At 50.2% G+C, this 18,820-nt stretch overlaps 6 protein-coding genes across 6 annotated transcripts; 2 read left to right on the forward strand and 4 right to left on the reverse strand.

Moving 5' to 3' along the window:
* Positions 1-546: 546 nt before the first annotated feature.
* Positions 547-1,028, forward strand: HO133_005752 (uncharacterized protein; the record flags this gene model as incomplete). The annotated part of the gene is made up of 2 exons (XM_037296659.1): positions 547-680; positions 887-1,028. 2 exons carry the CDS (start codon positions 547-549, stop codon positions 1,026-1,028), a joined length of 276 nt encoding a protein of 91 aa, XP_037147840.1.
* A 674-nt stretch (positions 1,029-1,702) lies between these two features.
* Positions 1,703-2,194, reverse strand: HO133_005753 (uncharacterized protein; the record flags this gene model as incomplete). The annotated part of the gene is made up of 1 exon (XM_037296660.1): positions 1,703-2,194. The coding sequence occupies one exon, from the start codon at positions 2,192-2,194 to the stop codon at positions 1,703-1,705; it is 492 nt and encodes a 163-aa protein (XP_037147841.1).
* A 1,538-nt stretch (positions 2,195-3,732) lies between these two features.
* Positions 3,733-6,077, forward strand: HO133_005754 (uncharacterized protein; the record flags this gene model as incomplete). Its single annotated transcript, XM_037296661.1, has 2 exons — positions 3,733-3,974; positions 4,040-6,077. 2 exons carry the CDS (start codon positions 3,733-3,735, stop codon positions 6,075-6,077), a joined length of 2,280 nt encoding a protein of 759 aa, XP_037147842.1.
* A 649-nt stretch (positions 6,078-6,726) lies between these two features.
* Positions 6,727-9,796, reverse strand: HO133_005755 (uncharacterized protein; the record flags this gene model as incomplete). The annotated part of the gene is made up of 3 exons (XM_037296662.1): positions 6,727-9,536; positions 9,591-9,683; positions 9,733-9,796. 3 exons carry the CDS (start codon positions 9,794-9,796, stop codon positions 6,727-6,729), a joined length of 2,967 nt encoding a protein of 988 aa, XP_037147843.1.
* Positions 9,797-11,780: 1,984 nt separating this feature from the next.
* On the reverse strand, positions 11,781-14,364 carry HO133_005756 (uncharacterized protein; the record flags this gene model as incomplete). Its single annotated transcript, XM_037296663.1, has 2 exons — positions 11,781-14,034; positions 14,267-14,364. The coding sequence occupies 2 exons, from the start codon at positions 14,362-14,364 to the stop codon at positions 11,781-11,783; spliced, it is 2,352 nt and encodes a 783-aa protein (XP_037147844.1).
* A 2,466-nt stretch (positions 14,365-16,830) lies between these two features.
* HO133_005757 (uncharacterized protein) lies at positions 16,831-18,483 on the reverse strand (the record flags this gene model as incomplete). The annotated part of the gene is made up of 2 exons (XM_037296664.1): positions 16,831-16,970; positions 17,031-18,483. 2 exons carry the CDS (start codon positions 18,481-18,483, stop codon positions 16,831-16,833), a joined length of 1,593 nt encoding a protein of 530 aa, XP_037147845.1.
* Between the last annotated feature and the right edge of the window lie 337 nt (positions 18,484-18,820).

Consider the following 18,820-nt stretch of genomic DNA (forward strand, 5'->3'; position numbering starts at 1 on the left):
CCTCCGCCTCGACTCGCAACGTCACACAATGCCCCGGTCTTCACATTGAGCTTCTTCAGATAGTGTTGTGCTTGCGTAGCGAGGATCCCTCTGGCGTCTCCATACTACATTCATTGGAATTCGGCTTCTATCGAACTCTGGTGAGGACCCTGGGTGCAACGTACGATGCTGGCGATAAGAAGTGTGAACACGTCAAGGGTAGGAGACGTAGTCTCGTGCCGTAATAGATGTCATGATGGGATCTTACGAACTCAACGGCGACCAGCTGGATGGCCATGGATATGACAGCGACGAACTGACGATGATGAACTCGCTGCGATGACATACAAGCAACATGTCGTCGATGAGGTGACTCCTATATCACTTGGAGACAAAGATAGTGAGAATTTGAGTGCAGATGAATCCGATCAAGGCAAGAAAGCCTTTAGTGATTCCCCGAGCTCTGGGGAGTACAGCCGCGAATAACATAGAAGCGGTAAGTCACTGGTCGCTACTCCGGACGTGCATGGATTCTAAAGCCACATCAAATTTCGAGCAGGACCGGCCATGTACGATTCATTGCAGCAGGATGATAATTGCAACGAAGACAAGTCGGATCTCAAGCCGTCGGACGTTACGTTGCTCAAGGACGAGCCGTGGGATCGCGATCTGGGATACGACGAGCTGCCAGAAGATGAGCTGTCATTGCATCAGGGCATTCATAGTACGCTACTTTTACTTGCGCAGCAAAGATTAGGATAAAGGGAATATCTACGTTGTCGAAGACCGATTGAATTTTGAGAAAAACAAAATAAGTCTACCAATGGCACAACAATCTTTGCAAGAGTGATAGTGGAGTGTGCGTGCCAGCGGTCTGGCATATCCCCAAAACTCTCCTCAAGGACAGAATTTTCGAGTACCCAGCGAAGTTGAGCGAGAACGCAGATCTCAGCTTCCCGGGCACAGCAAAGCCGACTTTGACTTCCCGTAACGAATGGCAAGGTATTGCAGTTGCAATACGGGAACAAGTAGTGGAGATTCGAAGCTGAGGAGGAGCTTTCTCCGGACGATGACTGGGCCTCGATTTGAACTTGTAGCCGACGACCTGCTAGAATACCTGGTCGAATTCAGTCCAACAAACGAAGGCAACAAATATGTGGATGTTCAATAGACTGTACTGCGGGACTCTATGATCCAAATGTCCGGGTGCACACAGGTGATATTTTCGCGTTAAGTACATATTCTTCATTCAAGACTCGAGTGGCAAGCACGATCTAGACATACGGGAACCTGTGCTCGGCACTAATGAGGCCAAGCGGCGAGGATCCTACATGAAGGTCCTACTGTCCTGAAGCTGCAACCGCTGGACCAAACCGCCCTTCGCTCCTGCAGAGCGGCATGCGACGTTTGATGGGAAACATTGTCGGAAATTCAATGGGTTCGCTGGCATCGAGAGCTTTGGTCAGACAGCCAAGGAGCACGCGGCTCCCTGACAATGAGAGCACTAAGGATTTGCGTCCGCAGCCAACGTCCTCCATGGACATCGGGAATGCGACGGTCGTCTCGAGCAAGAGGAGCGCAAAGATGTTCCTCTCCAAGGCATCTTCTATTCACGAGGTCCGAGTGATTCTATATAAATTTCGGTAACTCATACTCAGCGTAAAGCACTCATTGCCTGATGACTCTGAGGTACAGCCAACTCATATCGGGTTTCGCCCAGGACTTACTTGAGACATTGGCTTTCCACGGATTCAAGGAACGCATCGACAGTCCACGTACTACCAGTGGCAACAGCTACGTCCTCCCAAAAATGCTGGAAGGTTTTCACGTTGCGCACATAGACCGTGGTATCTTTCGTGAATCCATGATATTGTCCGGCCACTGGAACTCCAATCTGTCGGCCTAGGATTGTAGAGCTGGAGACTTGCTTTGTAGATCCCGTAAGACGACACGCCACGCGTTTTTGCTCTTCAAGGCGGATGAGGTAAAGAAGGTTAAGAGCGCCTATCATATCGATCTTCGCATCCAACGATGGTAGGTTTTTGGCGGGTTCGAGCAAGCCTCCAACGATAAAGGTTGCATGAAGCTTCTCTTGGTCGCGGAAAAGCTCGTAACCGAGGTTGAAAAGGGCCGGCACAATGTCCAAGTCATACAGGGCGGTTGAGGATGGCACACCATCGAAGAGCAGCTTGCGTAACCATGGCCGAAATAGCATCCTGGATTAAAGAAGGTTTGCCCGTTCCCAAGACGCGAGAGTACTTCTGGGTAGTCAGGATGCTTGGATAGGGTGAGTCGAGGAACAATAGTTGATCAATATATGGATACGATCATTCATGGAAAGCCTGGGTGCGCTATTCAGTCGTTAGCAGCGGTTAGGTGCTTTTTGGGATCGAAGTCCAGAGAGGTAAGATGCTCACCACGCTCTCCACATGAGGAATGATTTCTTCTGGCAAAAAACCTGGATACGTCTTAAGGGTAGCATTGACTGGCTTGGGGATGTTTTGAATTTCTCGAACCATTTAGACACATTTTTGGTGTTGCTGATCTCGTCCTACGTGGTTTGCTTGTCTCCTGGCTTGCTGTCCGAACGAAAGACCAATTTGATACTGAAGCTGGAAGAGGTAGCCCGCACTTGATCTGATGCTTGTGATTGCGTCTGAATGAATACGTGAATAAAACGCCTTGTGATTTGGAAGCTGGATCAAGCGGCCGTTGAGTGACTCTCTCTAACAGTCTATACTGAAGTACGAATGTGCTGCAAGTATGTTCATCCGTCTCTGTGTCTGAAGGGTGATTTATCTACCTTGAAGCTTATGTGCCAAGGTACGTATAGACGTGTTGAAAGTTCGTCTTGTGACACACTCGAGTCTCACTTTTGATGATTCGTTTCTTATCCAATCGCAGATTGCAGGAGTTACTAAGGCTGAATGACGAGGAAGCCGAGACCAAGATGTTGAAGAATACGCTTCCTCTATCAGAGAATATGCGAGCTGGATAAGTGTGTGGATGTGTCACATCACCGTCTGAATCGTAATGTGTTTGTGAGAAAAGGGGCCGGACAGCGCAACGAGATACTCGAGGTCTGATTGGAAAGTCGTGCCTAGAGAATTTGAGGATGGGCCTCTATTTCATTCTTGGAGTTTTAACCCCTGAGACTGACATGGTTTCCAGCTTGAAGAAGTTGCTCCTATGTTGTGTGAAATGATGCAGGTGTCGATGAGATACAGGTATCAAAGATTTCTGAAGTATATACTGGGGGACCTCGTAGGTCTCTAAATTCTTAGATTTGGATCTAAACCTTGAGATTGTCCCTAATCGTGTCTACCCCCATTTGCGCCCTACCCCCATTTGCGCCCATTTTAAATCCGATAATTCCAACGTCTACTATATCAAGCCTATAGACGGCGACTATACTACCGTAGCATTAGCCATCATGCTAGACTATGGTAGTAAGCTATTTGAATAAGTAATAGTGGTCGCCATAGCCATGGTAGTGGTAGCTATCTATGTCGGATTTATCGGATTTTAAATGGGCGCAAATGGGGGTAGGGCGCAAATGGGGGTAGACACGATTATATTGCGCACACCTTGCCGTAATGCCATAATTTTCGTACAACTTGCCGTAGACTGTTCAACAAGAACCTTTTCCCGCCGCATCCTTTTCTAACCCTCCCAGCACCTCGACTCTTGCGCCTATGAACGTACTCGTCTTATGTCAATGTCCATCTCAAATCCACAGCGAAGCTTACAGATATGGCACGCTTCCATATCGCCGCCGCCTTGGGCGCTGCGACTTTGGCACTACTCGTCACCTTCCAATTGATCTCACATTTCGGTCTACCCGCACTTGACTTTATGCATCTCACAAACGACGCTTCCATAATAGGATCTGCACACAACCAGTACCCCATAAATTCGCCATACGATGTGGGGGAAAAAGCCGCCGACGATGGGACTTTATACAGTATTGGTGTGGGAAAGGCAGACATAACAGGGTATGGCTCTCGAGTTGAGAATTCGGGACTGTGGAAAGTATGTGTTGCTGAATCAATACGAGTAGGCCTGTCGTGGAGATCAATATGATGGGCTATGCAGACCCCGCACAAGTTGGATCAGGTCTTCGGCAACGCCTTTACTCCCGCGCCTTCATTGTTGGTGACATTGTCAACTCAGAGGACCGCTTCGTGTACTTAGTACTGGACACCCAATCTGGTGATACAGCTGTCAGATACGGTATACTCCAAGGATTGTCCGAGTTGGGGCCGGAATATGCTATCTATGGGCAAAAGAATGTGGCTGTTACAGGGACACACTCACACTCAGGACCTGGAGCATGGCTCAACTATCTGTTGCCTCAAATCACCAGCAAAGGATTCAACAAGCAAAGCTATCAGGCTATCGTTGATGGCGCGATACTTTCAATAAAGAGGGCGCACGAATCTCTTGGGCCGGGTCATCTAAGCCTTGGCTCGGTGGACATTCATGACGCAAACATCAACCGAAGCCCGTTCGCATACCTTGCAAATCCTGAAGAAGAGAGGAAGAGATACGAACACAGCGTAGACAAGACTATGACTATGCTCAAATTCCAGAGTGCCGGGAATGGCAAGAATCTGGGTGTCCTGACATGGTTTCCTGTACATGGCACGTCAATGCTTGGAAATAACACCTTGATCACTGGCGACAACAAAGGCGTTGCTGCCATCCTTCTCGAACAAGCTGTCCAAGGATCAGAAAATGCCGAGGAGGGTTTTGTCGCAGGCTTCTCCCAAGCGAACGTTGGAGATACCTCTCCTAATGTACTGGGAGCTTACTGCGAGGACGGATCTGGAGAGATGTGCAATTTCGAAGATAGCACTTGTGGTGGAAAGAATGAGCCCTGTCATGGTCGAGGACCCGGATTCAGAGAAAACGACGAAGGTGCTTCCAGCTGCTTTGAGATTGGCAAGAGGCAATTCGAGGGTGCAAAATCTCTCTATGATGACATGGCTGAGAACGGCAAGCATGTGCAAGGAGCCGGCGTTAAGTCATTGCATGCATTCCATGACCTTTCCAACTTTTCATTCGAGCATCCAAATGGATCAACCGTCTCCACATGTCCAGCTGCACTAGGGTACTCCTTCGCAGCAGGAACAACAGACGGACCGGGCGCCTTCGACTTCAAGCAAAACAACACCGGCTCACCCAATGCCAACCCAGTCTGGTCTGTCGTAAGTGGCTTCCTTCGTGAGCCAAGTGAGGAACAAATAGCATGCCACCACTCAAAACCCATCCTCCTCGACGTAGGCGAGATCGAGAACCCCTACCTCTGGACTCCCAACATTGTCGACGTCCAACTGCTCCGAGTCGGCCAGCTCATCATCATAGTAAGCCCAGGCGAAGCAACCACTATGGCAGGCCGCCGCTGGAAAGAAGCTATCCACTCCTCCGCCCTCGCATCCTCCTTGACCGCCGGAGAAGATCCTGTCATCGTCCTCGGCGGTCCCGCGAACAGCTACACCCACTACATAGCCACTGAAGAGGAATACGGCATCCAGCGTTACGAAGGAGCCTCCACGCTCTACGGCCCTCACACTTTAAACGCCCACATCAACCTCACAACGTCCTATCTACCCTACCTCGACTCCTCATCCACCACTAGCCCCCCTCGAGGTCCCGCACCACCAATCTACATCAATGAATCTCTCAGCTTCATCACCGGCGTCGCTTTTGACCGCGCCCCCTTTTTCAAATCATTCGGGGACGTGCTCTCGGACGTCGAACCCTTTTATCCACCCGGATCCATGGCAAGTGTCAAATTCGTAGGCGCGAATCCACGCAATGATCTTCGCCTTGAAGACACTTACGCTGCCGTTGAAAAGGCTGATGGCAATGGGAGATGGGTGCAGGTCAGGAACGACGATGACTGGAGTCTGATTTTCCGCTGGCGGAGAACGAATAGCGTGCTAGCTACCAGCGAGGTAGAGATCACGTGGGAGATTGAAGACGATGTCGAGAGGGGTCGATATCGTATCAAGTATTTCGGAGCTAGTAAGACGCCGATTAGTGGGACGATTGAGCAATTCGAAGGCGTCAGTAGTGCGTTTGGGGTTACATAGAGGGAAATATGATGGTCTGCGGGATCGGCGTTCTTGGGCAGGAGGCGAAGAGGAGAAACGAGTTGGGACAATATGATATGGGCTTTCACGTGACTCTGAAGAGGATTGTATGACTGATGAACGTACATAGGTAGCAAGTCTTGGAAATGTGACGCAGACATGGACGAATACACCTCTGTGTACTACATCGTTCGAGATGACTTGCCTTGTATGATCGATCTTCACCGGACACTCACGTTAATGATGCTGGTATGTTGTCAATGGTGCTCAATTCGCGTCCTCTCTCAATACACGAAATTCAAGATACTTTTAATAAAGGCTCACGCCGTCCGAGGCACAAGTAGAGCGCCATAGACACTTCTCTGGGTGTACAAAAGCAGCTTCTGTACAAGGCAGGCTAAGAACGAACAGCCTTCGCCTTTCCTAACACACAGAGATCCATCCATTCAAGAAGTTCGGTCCATCATAACGTATCGTGCCATAACCTAGACCTAATGCTTCCATCAATTTTGGCACATCCGCTCATCGGTATCGTATCGTATCGTATCCAGATCACAAGTCGCTTTTCATCGTTTCATAGTCGTTGTTGCAGGCAGTTGTACAACACATCCTCCTCACACCGGTAGCCAGTTTCCTCACAATCTCGCCCCTAGCTGTGATGGTATCCCTCTCGGTGTTCGAACAAGGGCCCCGCATCCGGAACATCCGCACCCCCAACACCGCGCGTGGACCTCCTCGGTTTCTTCTTCCGCGGCTCTTGGCTCTGCACTCCCTCAGTCTGACCTCCGTCGTTCTCGTCACGAGACCTCACGCTCGGCACCACAACAGCCTGAGCCACCTTTCTTCCACCACGGGCTCCGAGATCGAATCTCGAACCCATGGGCCCGCGTGTCTCTGGACCCCCTTTCCCTTCCTTGTACACCTCGACGCCTTCCTCACCGGCTAGCTCATCCCCGTAATCTTCCGGAACCTCTCGCACAGGGTGTCCGCTTCCTCGCTCGGGGCTCAGTTTCAGGCTGTTGAGCACGTTCTTCGTATCCCTCTCGTTCTTCTTCGCCTTCTGGAAAAGCAAGCCCTGGCCGCCGAAAGGGCTACCGCGATACTGCTCACCGGCTCCAGCTCCGGCCGCGGGGGTAGTAGGGGCGACGGCGATCTCGGGGCTCGGTCTTGCACGCTCTGGGCTCCGGATCCCCAGCTTTGAACTCTGGAAGATTTTCATGACGCTCTTCTTGCTAGGGGAAGAGTCACCGCGAGGCTGTTCGTCAGGTTTAGACGCCGGAGTGGGCGTGCTTGGACTATCGAAGCGATGGTTGCGATCGTCATGCTGGAAAGGCGTGGTAGGGCGGAGGGAGGCGGAGTCCTCTCCATTTGCTGGTGTAGCGGGGATATGAGCTGCCTTGCTAGAAGAGGGGGTTCCTTGTGATGCTTTAGGCGTGCCGAGAGTGAATACCGCATCGCTCTTCTTCTGATGGAGCTCCACACCTTTGCTGAATCCTGCATGGCCCTCTGGTGGGCTGGGGCGCTGCTGCGTGGGAATCAGCAAAACTTCCTCGGATTCGCTGCCATCAAGGCTAACCGTGCTACTGCCTTGAAGGGCGAGATTTGGTTGCGATTTCGTCTCTTGCACGTAACGACCCAGCGCGCTCTGCCCCTTTTGAGTATCAATGGTTGGAGAACTGGGCAGGCCAACTTCGAGGCTGCCATCAGAGGCATCGTCAGCATCCATATCACTGTCGTACTCCGGCGTGAGATTGATGTTGACCGTCGCAGGAGTTGCTGGTGTATCCACTTGGACCTTTTGGACCTGTCTGATTCGTTGATTCACTGGGGTGGTGAATGGCGTAGTAAGGATGTTGCGACGCACATGCACCTTTACGTCAGTTTGGATCTGTGGGACTTCTCCAATGACGTGAGGTGTAGATACAGAGGGTTCGTTGTCGCTCCCGTTTTCGATGGAGCCAGGAAAGTGTTGAGATCGCTCCTCGCTCACCAATTGAGGTACAACTTCGGAAGTCTTGTTGTTGTCTGTTTCCTTGTCGGAGGTGGGAAGTTCATGAAATCGTTCTTCATTTTCGATTAATCTTCCGCTCTTGTTGTTGCCATGGAGAAAGTGAGATTGCTCCTGGCCCAAAAGTTGAGGTGTAGATTCCGAGGGCTTGTCGTTGACTTTCCCCTCAACAGGTTCGGAAACTTCTTGAGCACGCTCCACCGGCTCGATTGATAATGTGACCTTAGCTGACAGTGGGGACTCATAAGTAGTGTCGACAATTGGGGTGTCCACCATCTGGTCTGCATCTCGAGTTTCAGCAACAGCCAAAGCTGCCGTGAATCGTGCACCTGTGGCGTCGACATCTTGGCTAACGGCCGCTTCGATATCGCGACCAACGGAAGTCTCTCTCACAACAGGCTGCGGAGTGAAAGACCCCGCCATATCTTGACTACCGTTGCTGCCAGCTTCAGGTTCATTCAGAATCTCCACATGATCGCTGTTCGAAGCGCGAACCCAAGAGTGAAGGCCATCAAGATCGTAAGGCCCTTGCCGTCTTCCAGGCCATTGACACTGCTTCTGGTCTCCAACCAGTCCGAGCCATCGACCTCTCTGAATCGGGACTCGAAGAGATGCGACGTCTGCGTTGAATGTTGGCCAATCACTTGGGACCATTCCCGTGATTTCTTTGGCAGTGTTGGGGAGTGAGTGGGCAAGAGAATATTCGGCGTAACCTTCATCCATGGAAATGCCCGAGTCTTGGAAGATCCCTCCCGGGGTAACTCCTTCTTCCAAAAGAGACTTATCAGGCAACGAGAATGTTGTGGTGACGATGGTATCTGGCTCACAGAAGCCTTCATCATCAGAGCCATTGTCAATAGGACGTAGATCAGTACCATCGGGGCCATAGAACTCGTCAAGTTCTTGGTCGATGATAGTACCAGTGAAGTTGAGAATCTCATCATCCTCATCCGAGCTCTTTATCCACTCGTACTGTTTTCTGGCTTGCTCGAAATCTATCCGAGCCGCGTTTCGCGCTTTCTTCACCGTTGTCAACTTCCCTCCTGTGGTCCAGCTGTGCTCTTGCTTGGCGAGGCTATGGTTTGGGATACTAGGTAGATCTCGAGCGACCTGAAAGGCGGCCTTGACCGAGCATCCAATCGGATCATACTTCCAAGCATTTGCAAGAGCATGCTTCACTTGCTCTCTCAGATTGATTGCATAGGTGGATTCTGGGGGCTCAGAGCTGTATGATGGCAGAAGAGCAGTGTCGCCGGGGTAAGGGTATGGGTTCTGGATGTGCTGAGATGCAAGCAGAGTTTCTAGTTCAGACTTTGGTTGTTCCACATAATCTGGCTCAGACATGAAGGCCTCAACATCGTCGAGGTTCGGGACAGCAGTTGGTCGCCCTGCCTGATCGCACAGTTTCTTAGTTTTTGATGGTGTTTTTGATGGTGGTCCGTAGGGGTTCACTGTCTCGGTAAGCTTATCTTATCCTATGTTGAGGATATCTGATGCTAGCATACCGACAGTAGGCTTGAGGAAATCTCTCTCACTGGCATACTCAAAGCTTGGGTCTGGGCACTCATAAGGATATTGTTGGAGAGAAAGCCCTCCGGCTGTTTGATATCAGTTACGGCCCAAGGAGATATTTGGAAGAGAAATTACCAGCTCCAGGTACCAGAGCATTTTCGATGTCTTGGTCGCTCATATCAAGTGAGCGGAGCGACATAAGGATAGACCAATGTAGCAAAAGGTAGAGGTGGATATGGTCGAGCTCAAAAAGATATGAAGAGGTTGTGTGTGTGAAGGTATGGATGTTGACGGTGTTGCAACGGTAAACGAAATAAGTGAACGTAAAAAGCGTGAGCAATAACGAGTGTGTGCGTCTTATGGGGCGTAGCAAGGTCAAAGGTCGTGAATAAAGGTGAAGTGTTGGCCGAAGTCAACACATTGGCTTGAGTTTGAGCCAGCCGGCATTCACTTCTTGCTATGGGAATTCGAGCATGAATTTCCCACCGACATTTCTTCATCTTCGTTCGGAAATTACAACTTGCATTAACGTTATTTGGGCTTATTTCTCAACGCCTTGTCGTGTTCAAACATCTACACAGTGGAGGCACTCATGCAGTATCTTCCAAGCAATTGATTTATTCTTCTCAGCTGGTGTCCTCCAATGCTCGGCAACAGTAATAAAAGGATAGTTGTTCTTGTGATTTATGAGACCTATGAATTGAAGGTTCTGTACCTTCTGCGGAATCAATGCTGTTCTCAGTCAACAAGGCTTATTTCAATGCCTGGCACCATGGAGAAAGACATGGCCGCTTGCTAGTAGTAGCTGCCATGAAGAAGCTGCCCGCTGGCAGAAGTTTGGATTCCTGTCTTCAGAATGGTACCGCGTTGTTGACAGCTCCACCAGAATCCACTGGAGCAGCAAGCATCCTAATTTCAGAAGTCAGCTAACCTCTTCCGTGCATCGCAGTATCCCAGCGTACCTCTTCCCAGTATCAGACAGGCAGCACCCGCACAGCAAAGCTCCTGGCCAGCATATTACCTGAAACATCTTCAGTCAAGGGTCGTGGAAGGAATTTTGAGGTTCAAGCGTACGGCAGCAATGACAGTGGTGGCAAATCCTAAGCCATGTCAGTCAGCAATTTCTCTGCTTGCGCAATTGGACACTCACCCAATGTGGGGCCCACGATCTTGCAATGGCATGGATTTTGATCGGTTCCGCATTGGAAGCATACGAAGGGGATTGGAAAGCAATCCATGTCTCTGGGATGCAATTGGTGAAGCTCGCAGTTGGACGAAGGTTGCTTAGACAACCCTAGCTGATACGGAAGCTGTAGGTTCTAGAGGCCAGGACGCACAGGCAGATCCAGGATGGACTGAAAGTTCTTTCTCTCACTTCCATCTCTCACAAGAATCATGGAAGTCTGTTAAGCTTTCAAGCTTACCGAAGGAGTGACGTGAAGATCTACGTTGCCGATAGCCGCTCTCTAGTTTCTTGGCATCCCTCGCCAGTACCTCACATTAGAATTATGAATTCGCCTCCACACCACGTCTGTGTTTCTAATCACTTCCGAGCGCCCTGTTATCTCGTTGGAATGATTTTGCCCATTTTACTGTCAACGAAGGTGTCGAAGGATGTGCCAAGCAACGATAGAGCTAATCCTGATTTAGCCAAGTATCAAAAGCTCATGTAGATATCACCACTGTAGGTCTACCAACTTACATAGCACCACGAACACCATTCCACTACATCCGATTGGCTTGACTCGTTGCATGCATCATTATCACCCCCTATGGGCCCACTTGCGACTGTTCTATGTCCTAGGTCCATTACAAGGAGTTGCCCCACTGGCATTCCTAGCATGAACACAATCGAACCTCACCATGACAAAGCAAATCTTTAGGGTGACAAGCCATCTTTGCGTTGAGCTCCGTCTTTGCTTCCTGAATATCTTCCGGCAATATGGTTTCAATCCACAGTGATGTAAATTTGCGTGGGAGGACATGAGAGGGCTAATTACCGAATCATACCCCGAAACTATGCTTACCGGATCATACCCCTACACCAAAATTTGGGGTATGATTCGGTAAGGATTCATAGTTTCGGGGTGTGAATTAGTAATTAGCCCGGACATGAGATCTACAGCCATCGTGTGGTGTAGTATCTGCTGGACCTGGAGACGAGATAGAATATGCTATACCGCTCACAATGCACATGCAACCAGGCCAGCACTCATTCCAAATACAACTAGAATCGTGCTCCACGCTCCAGCTCGCAACCTCGGACTTCCTCCCGTGAAAGGCATCGGGCTCGAAACATTCGTAGCTGCTCCAGCCCCGTTGCCGAAACCCGACATGATCAAGCCTCCGAGGCCAACATCAGCTGTTTCCTGCGCAGGTGTCAGAGGCCATGTTGTAGAACCGATCTGCAGCCCCTCAGATCCCAATGATACCACCGTTCCGGACAGCGTGACTGCCGATCCATCCATAGACACGCTATGACCGTCGACTGCGAACCCGGTTGGATTCGCAGTGAACGTTTGACCAGCTATTGTAAATACTGATTGCAACCCAGCTGTCTCCTGCGGAAAGGTGAGAGGGATTGTCGAAGAGCCAATTTGTAAGCCCGAAGGTCCTAATGATACTATCGTCCCCAAAAGCGTGATTGCTGATCCATCTCGCGAAACACTATAACCATCAACTACGAACCCAGTCGGATTCGCAGTGAAGGTTTGACCAGCTATCGTGAAAACAGATTCTACCTCGGTTGGGAAGGCCATTGTCTTGCCGTTTACAATGAGTTCTCCATTGTCCAAGGGAATCGAATATGTTATGCCAGATACTGCGGCTGCACTACCGCCTGCGCTAATGACTACTCCGTTTGCAAGCGTGAGCAGTTGGGCAACCGCGTTCTCAGGTACGGTATTTGTTGGTAATGCGTATGTGCTGCCATCAATAACCACTGATGAGGAGCCGGCGGAGATCGTGTGACCTAATACGATAGCTTGACTGCCTGGCGCTATAGTGGTATCATCGATGACAGCGCCGCCATTGGAAGCTCTTGTAATAGACTTGCCGTCGATAAGGATGGGTTTCCCCGTCGGAGATGTTGGGAGAGTGTAAGTGGAGCCGTCCACGACTACACTGTCTGCTCCTACGGAGAGTGCGGTGCCAAATACATTAGCTTGGGTTCCTGGCAAGTATGTGGAACTTCCAATAATAACGCCACCGTTCCATGCTTTGGTGATTGTTTGTCCGCCAAGCAGAACCGGAGTTGGACTATTTTGGGATGGTAGCGTATAGGTGACGCCGTCTACAACCACGTTATCAGCGGCGACAGAGACGGCGATGCCAGATATCGTGGTGTGAGCCCCTGGCGAGTACGTTGAGCCTGCTATCAAGACTCCGCCAGCTGGAAGTCCATGTACCGTATTCCCACCAACAATGATCGGATCTGGTGCAGCCATGACAATTGTATTGGGATCCGAGAAATCACCAGTAGGTGCAGCTAGGGGTATTGTGCTATCACCTATGACGACGCGGTCACTGCCGACTGATACCGGGGTGCCATCTTTTGTGACCTGATCACCAGGACGAAGCGTTGTGCTTCCAATTACGATACCACCGCCATCCGCTTTCTGGATCTGATCGTTTCCGATCGAGGGGAGAGGCGGGTCGCTATCATTATTGCCTACAGCTCCCTGGGGATCCCCTTCGCCATTACCTTCAGAGTTGTGCGGGTCGTCAGGGCTGGAAGGCGCTTCGGGATTGTTGCCGCCCAATGGCAGGTTTTGAATGATACTTGAGACCGCGGCACTGTTTAAGACCGGAATGGCCGGAGGATCGGCTAAATTTGGTGGATTACCTTTCGTCGGGCCTGCGATTGGAGGGTCAGATTCTGGGGAACCAGGCGGGGGGACCGGTGGTTCTGCTGCATTGTTTCCACCATTGTTAGCCGTCGGAGTTGGCGTCGCTGACACTTGGCTAGGTGTTGGCTTTGCTCCAGGGGCCGCTGTCGAGGTTTGACTTCCCCCTAAGCCTAAGCCCACCAAGGCCGTCGCTTTATTGAGAGTCCGGGGAGGGTCAAAAACGCCTGGCTGGAAATTTTTGCAGGACTTCCATGCAGGGTCTATTAAGGAGAGCCCGGGGGGGAAGGAAAGGTAGAAGGGAACAGAACGACTGGTCCAATCGTTTGGATTGCCTAGGACTGTGTAATCGCGTTCGCTACAAAAGTCAGTTTGCTGTTCCATTTGTGTGTAGTTGACCGCTTTGAATCCACTTTCGAATACGAAAGGGTCGTCTGACTCCGTGCCGGGCGTACAGGCTTGTGTGGACAAGGCTTCTGGTGGGTATGCTATTAGAGTGCTGTAAGTCCCTCCCGTTCTTACGGCGTCTGTGAGTACACAATTGACAGTGGCAAACAGATTGGTGTAGCTGATATACACCGACGGAGATACGCTTGATGTAGTGTCAGCTCATGGTGCAAGAGTACAAGGTAGCACGAACTATGTGAATCCATCAGATACCAAAGTGTATGGAGTTGTTGAGTTTGCCTTTGACGCATTCCTCATGTCTTCTTCGACGGGCCAATACAAAAGGCTCACTTCGTCGGCCAAGATTTCGCAGTTATAGCAGCAGTCCATCGGCATTTCCCACGTGGGACCATGCTGATATATATAAAACAAACTACCCGTGACCAAGGATGTCCCCTCTTGGAGGGTATAGAACGCCGTGGACGTACTCTCCTGAGCACTCAGAAGCTCGGAACATGAGCATTTTGTTACCCATGAGTTGACGGGATCAGTGCACCAAGATGAATTAGTGTATGACGTTGTTACGGGGGAACTTCCATTCGCTACAGAGGAGGGAAAAGTCGAATTTGCGGTATACTTCACGGATAAAGCTATAATTTGTAGCCCGTCAGCCTAACATACTCTAGTCCTCCGTTTCATCAAAGACGAAGACGTTGCAAGCCAAGATCTTTCATCAACACCACTTTTGTACTTTCGAAGAGCACACAAGCACCGTACATCGATTATCTTCTTGGACGGAGTCTCAGCAACAGGGTATGAGAGCAGCGACGTACAAGATGTTGCGATTACGGTGAAAGCCAACAAAACGAGGGCCCTTAGATGGAGAATGTGACAAGGAGCCATGGAACTGAAGTCTAAAACTAAAACGACTCAGAACAAAATATTAAGGAAACCAAATAAGAAAGGGAAGAGGTCCTGTGTGATCTTTAAATTCGAGAGGGAAACTAGATGCGATGCAGCCCTAGCTTGCTGCATGTAACGGAGAAGACTTCTGCAAATAGATTCTACTAGGCCGTTATGCATGTAAGGGAATCCTTCGACTCGGCTCGAACCTACCATTAGATTTGTGACTCTTTATGGAAAGGTCACACTGGGAAAATGGCGGGGTTGTCACGTTGTATCCTCGAGTCTCGAGGCAAGCTGCTGACAGACTTTGATCCTTTTTTTCATCCAAATTCCTTTCATGAGATGATGAGAGAATCGTCGGAATATTCTAGTCGATGTTTTGTTGAGGAATTATAAGTATACTTTACAATGCCAAGCTTTGATGTATACCAATGGCAATGGAGTCATGATCATTGATTGGCTCTCAGCGCCATCTGAATTTTAGCTGACGTAAAAAGCACTTCTATAATTGTAGTAGGCTGCGATCTTCGATTCTGGTTCCAATCAGCACTCAGGATGTCTTGTCAGCCCGCAGGAGCTGAAAAGCCATCAGGCTCCTCCGAGGTAGGCGCGCTTACGCCGAGGTTTGCCGAGAGTGGGAAGATCTCACATCTTGGACAACATGTCAGAGCCTCAGCTTCAGCTACTACCTATGTGTCACATCGCTCAGCTCATCTATGAATTTGGTTCAGGTCAATTACGATTGCGGCTTCACCCGCCCGGAATTGGCCGTAAAGTACTATGCGGACTCCGGAGAGTTTTGTGGAAAGTGCTTTCCCTTCTGCGACTACCAGCCTACCTGGACTTAGCTAGCGTGCAACTTCGCTGCAAATATACGGGAAATAACACCCCGGAAGCTCAGAAGAGTGGGCTGAACCAGGAGAAGACGAGGAAACCACGAGTCATGTGGAAGAGTTTGTTATTCTGCGATGGAGGAAGACGTCGCAGTTGCTAGCATTCCAGGAGGTGAGCATGGATTCGATAGTACATATTCCGTCCGAAAGATGGACGGTGGACCATCCAAACAGCTCTGCCTGTACAGCCACAGCCTCCTCATCGATATCGAAAAGACTCCCACTGCGGGCTATTTACTTGTTGCTCTTCCAACTAGAGGACACACTCGCTCTCTCTTCGATAACAGTGATTTTGTTCAGACATTCTGGATTGTGCACCATCTTAGAAGACCAAACGTCAACGACCATGTTGTCATTCGGGCCTCGTGTCATACTCACGCCCGCCTTCCAATTAGTGTTCAACGAAAGTTGGCTGTCGTGATGTCCAGTAGTCGGAGGTACATGCAACGCTCTGACTCCATGCGCTTTGATCTCGTTCTCCCAAAATTCTTCCGTCTGCAAGCGTTGGATACTCCGTCGCCAAAATCCAAAAAGTCTCATCCTTCGTCAAATCACCCAAAATCGGCGGTGGGGGACGACTCGCAGGCCAATGGTCCTTCAGCAGAGAAATGTTCAAGAGCGTGGCCGAATTCTTCGCACAGATCTTGCGTTGTTTATCTTCCCCAACCAGATGGTACCAAAAAGCTACCATCTCGTCTTCGCCGATGGCTTTTGACGCCAGACGTAGAGCTGGTTGCAGTGGAAGCCAAGCATCTTGCGCTGATTTCCGCCACCTCTGTTTCTGGAAGATTGGGTGTATTGGGTTCTTGAGCAGATTTGCATTGCATCTGTGAGTTCTTGGCTTCCGAGTTTCAAAAGCGCTTCAAATTCAGTGTTCTTGTTCTCGTGGGGAACGCTGTCAGAGATTGCATGATCGGGAGCCCTCGCGTTCCTGTCCGTGTGGATGGCATCGTCGGAGCCTGCAGAATTGCGAGCCATCACGATCCCAGTTTGGAGGAAGCATATTTCTGAAATCCAGAATGGGTTGCCGTAATCAGTGAGGATTTGCGGGATCATAATTCAGGCTTTTCTTTGCCGAGAACCTAGTTCATCATCTACGCCGAGGCCTGAACGACGATTGATATAGGCATCTCACGATACTAATTACTATGACCGCTGATGACAATACAACCAAAAAACACCTGCGCCGATATGCTCCGATACTATGCCTTGATAGTGTCGAAATGACTCTTCTCCCTGACCTGCGGACCGAACTTGAACAATACCCAAGGGATCGGCAACATCGTCAACGACAAGAACCCGAGCAGACTGGTAGCCCATGCGATACCCATTCTATCATACACTGACAGGATCGAATCAGCAAGAATGCCCTTCACAAGGCCTTTAGGGATGCATGACTTACTCTGGACAGTGAAGAGAGGAGAAACAGCTCCTGCTATATACCTGACCAGACCAGTGGCCGCCAATGCCGAGGCACCGTTCAGTGGTCCGTAAACATCGACAAGATACAGCGTCGCAGCGTTGAAAATGGAGATGTTGCCCCATGCGAAAGGAACCGTTGCAAGCACTGGGCTGATCCAATGGACGTCATGACGTGATGTCCATGCAAACCAAAACAGGCCAACTGGTACACCAAAGCTACCTATCATTGCCGCATACAAACGATGTTCTGGTGCGACGGCACCACCTCTGCCTTCTTTATGACTTCTAAGATATTCTTTGTGATAACGCAGTCTGTTGAGAATCATGGTGGTTGCCACTCCTAGGCAGGATCCGAAGCCAATGCCAAGGAACGTCAAGCCGGAAAAGCCGCGGTCGAAATGGTAGACGCCCTCAAAAACGATTGGAAAAGCGTCGAAGAACGCGAAGAGAACGGAGAAGTTGAAGCCAATGTAAAAGCTGAAGAAGAAGACTATAGGCTCTGTGAAGATCATCCGGACTGGCCGGAAGAGTGTGACTGTGATTAAGAATTTGACAGCTGCTAATCCTGACGGGCCCACTTTTGGCGGTGGAGGTATCCCCAGTCGCTTCGCACGCTTTTGCAAGATGATCTTCTTGTACGTCTCCTTCATACCGAGTGAGTATAAGTAGACAGGGACCAAAAGGAACAATATCGGCCACTGTGTCCACCTCCATCCTTTGTACTGCGCAGCAAACCCTCCCACAGCCGGCCCGATAGCCGGACCCAGGACCGGCGCAAGCAGGAACGCGGATGCGGCAGCAGCGCGATGGACTGGGGCCCATAAATCCACGTTGGTGCCTGCACCGACGGCTAAGGCTGGTGATCCGAAGAAACCTGCGAAGAACCGAGTGATAGCCAAGGCAGCAATGGTATTCGAGAAGCCAGCGCCCAAGGTGAACATTGCTGCGATCGGCGAGGAAATCAGATACACGACCCTCCGGCCCAGGGTCTCTGAGATCGGTGCAGCCAGAACGGGCCCGAAGGCAAGACCAAGTACATAGAGCGAAAGAGGTAGCAGAGCTACTGTTGACGAAACCTTGAATCTTTTTTCAACGTCAGGATAGCCTGGTGTGTATACTGAAGAACCCAAAGTGACAGCAAAACCAAATAAGCTCGGTACTGTTGTGTGGTAGATCCGCTGCCATAAGGGCCAGTTGAGTGGGTTCTCTGGATCATCAGGGCCGTTCCAATCGTGGGCCGTGACTTTTCTTTGAAGCGCATCTTCTTTTTCTGGGATGTCCGACCCATCAGCAAGGGCAGTCTCTGGGCCCTTTCCCACAACATCTGCAGTTTTGTTGTGTCTTCCTTCGATCGCGTTGGTCACTCCACCTCTGCTGGAAAGCTTCACAGCTTTCTCTTGAGACGAGTCACCGCTCAAAGTGTACATCGACATGTCTGAATCTGGTATAGAGAGCGTATGTGAAGGTTTCTCTGAGCGAGCGGACGAGGGTTGAGGAAACACATGGAGGGCATAAAGGCATAATGAAGCAACCGATTATTAGCCAGCCGAAACTTCAGATTGGAAATCAAGTCCGCCCATTAGACAGAATCACAACCGAGCAGTGCTCCCTTGCCTGGTGTTTGCTGAGAAGCCATCAGTCGGTACCTCGGTACATTAACAATCAGAGCCGAGGGAGAGTAAGTAGGGCGAGCGCCCTCGTATGACTTGAGCCGAGGTAACCAGCAATGTTGGGATAACGCGAGAAATAGTCTTTCGACTCAGCTATTGG

This window comes from Letharia lupina (assembly GCF_014066315.1).
Source record: "Letharia lupina isolate WasteWater1 chromosome Unknown contig_22, whole genome shotgun sequence".
NCBI classification, from domain to species: domain Eukaryota; kingdom Fungi; phylum Ascomycota; class Lecanoromycetes; order Lecanorales; family Parmeliaceae; genus Letharia; species Letharia lupina.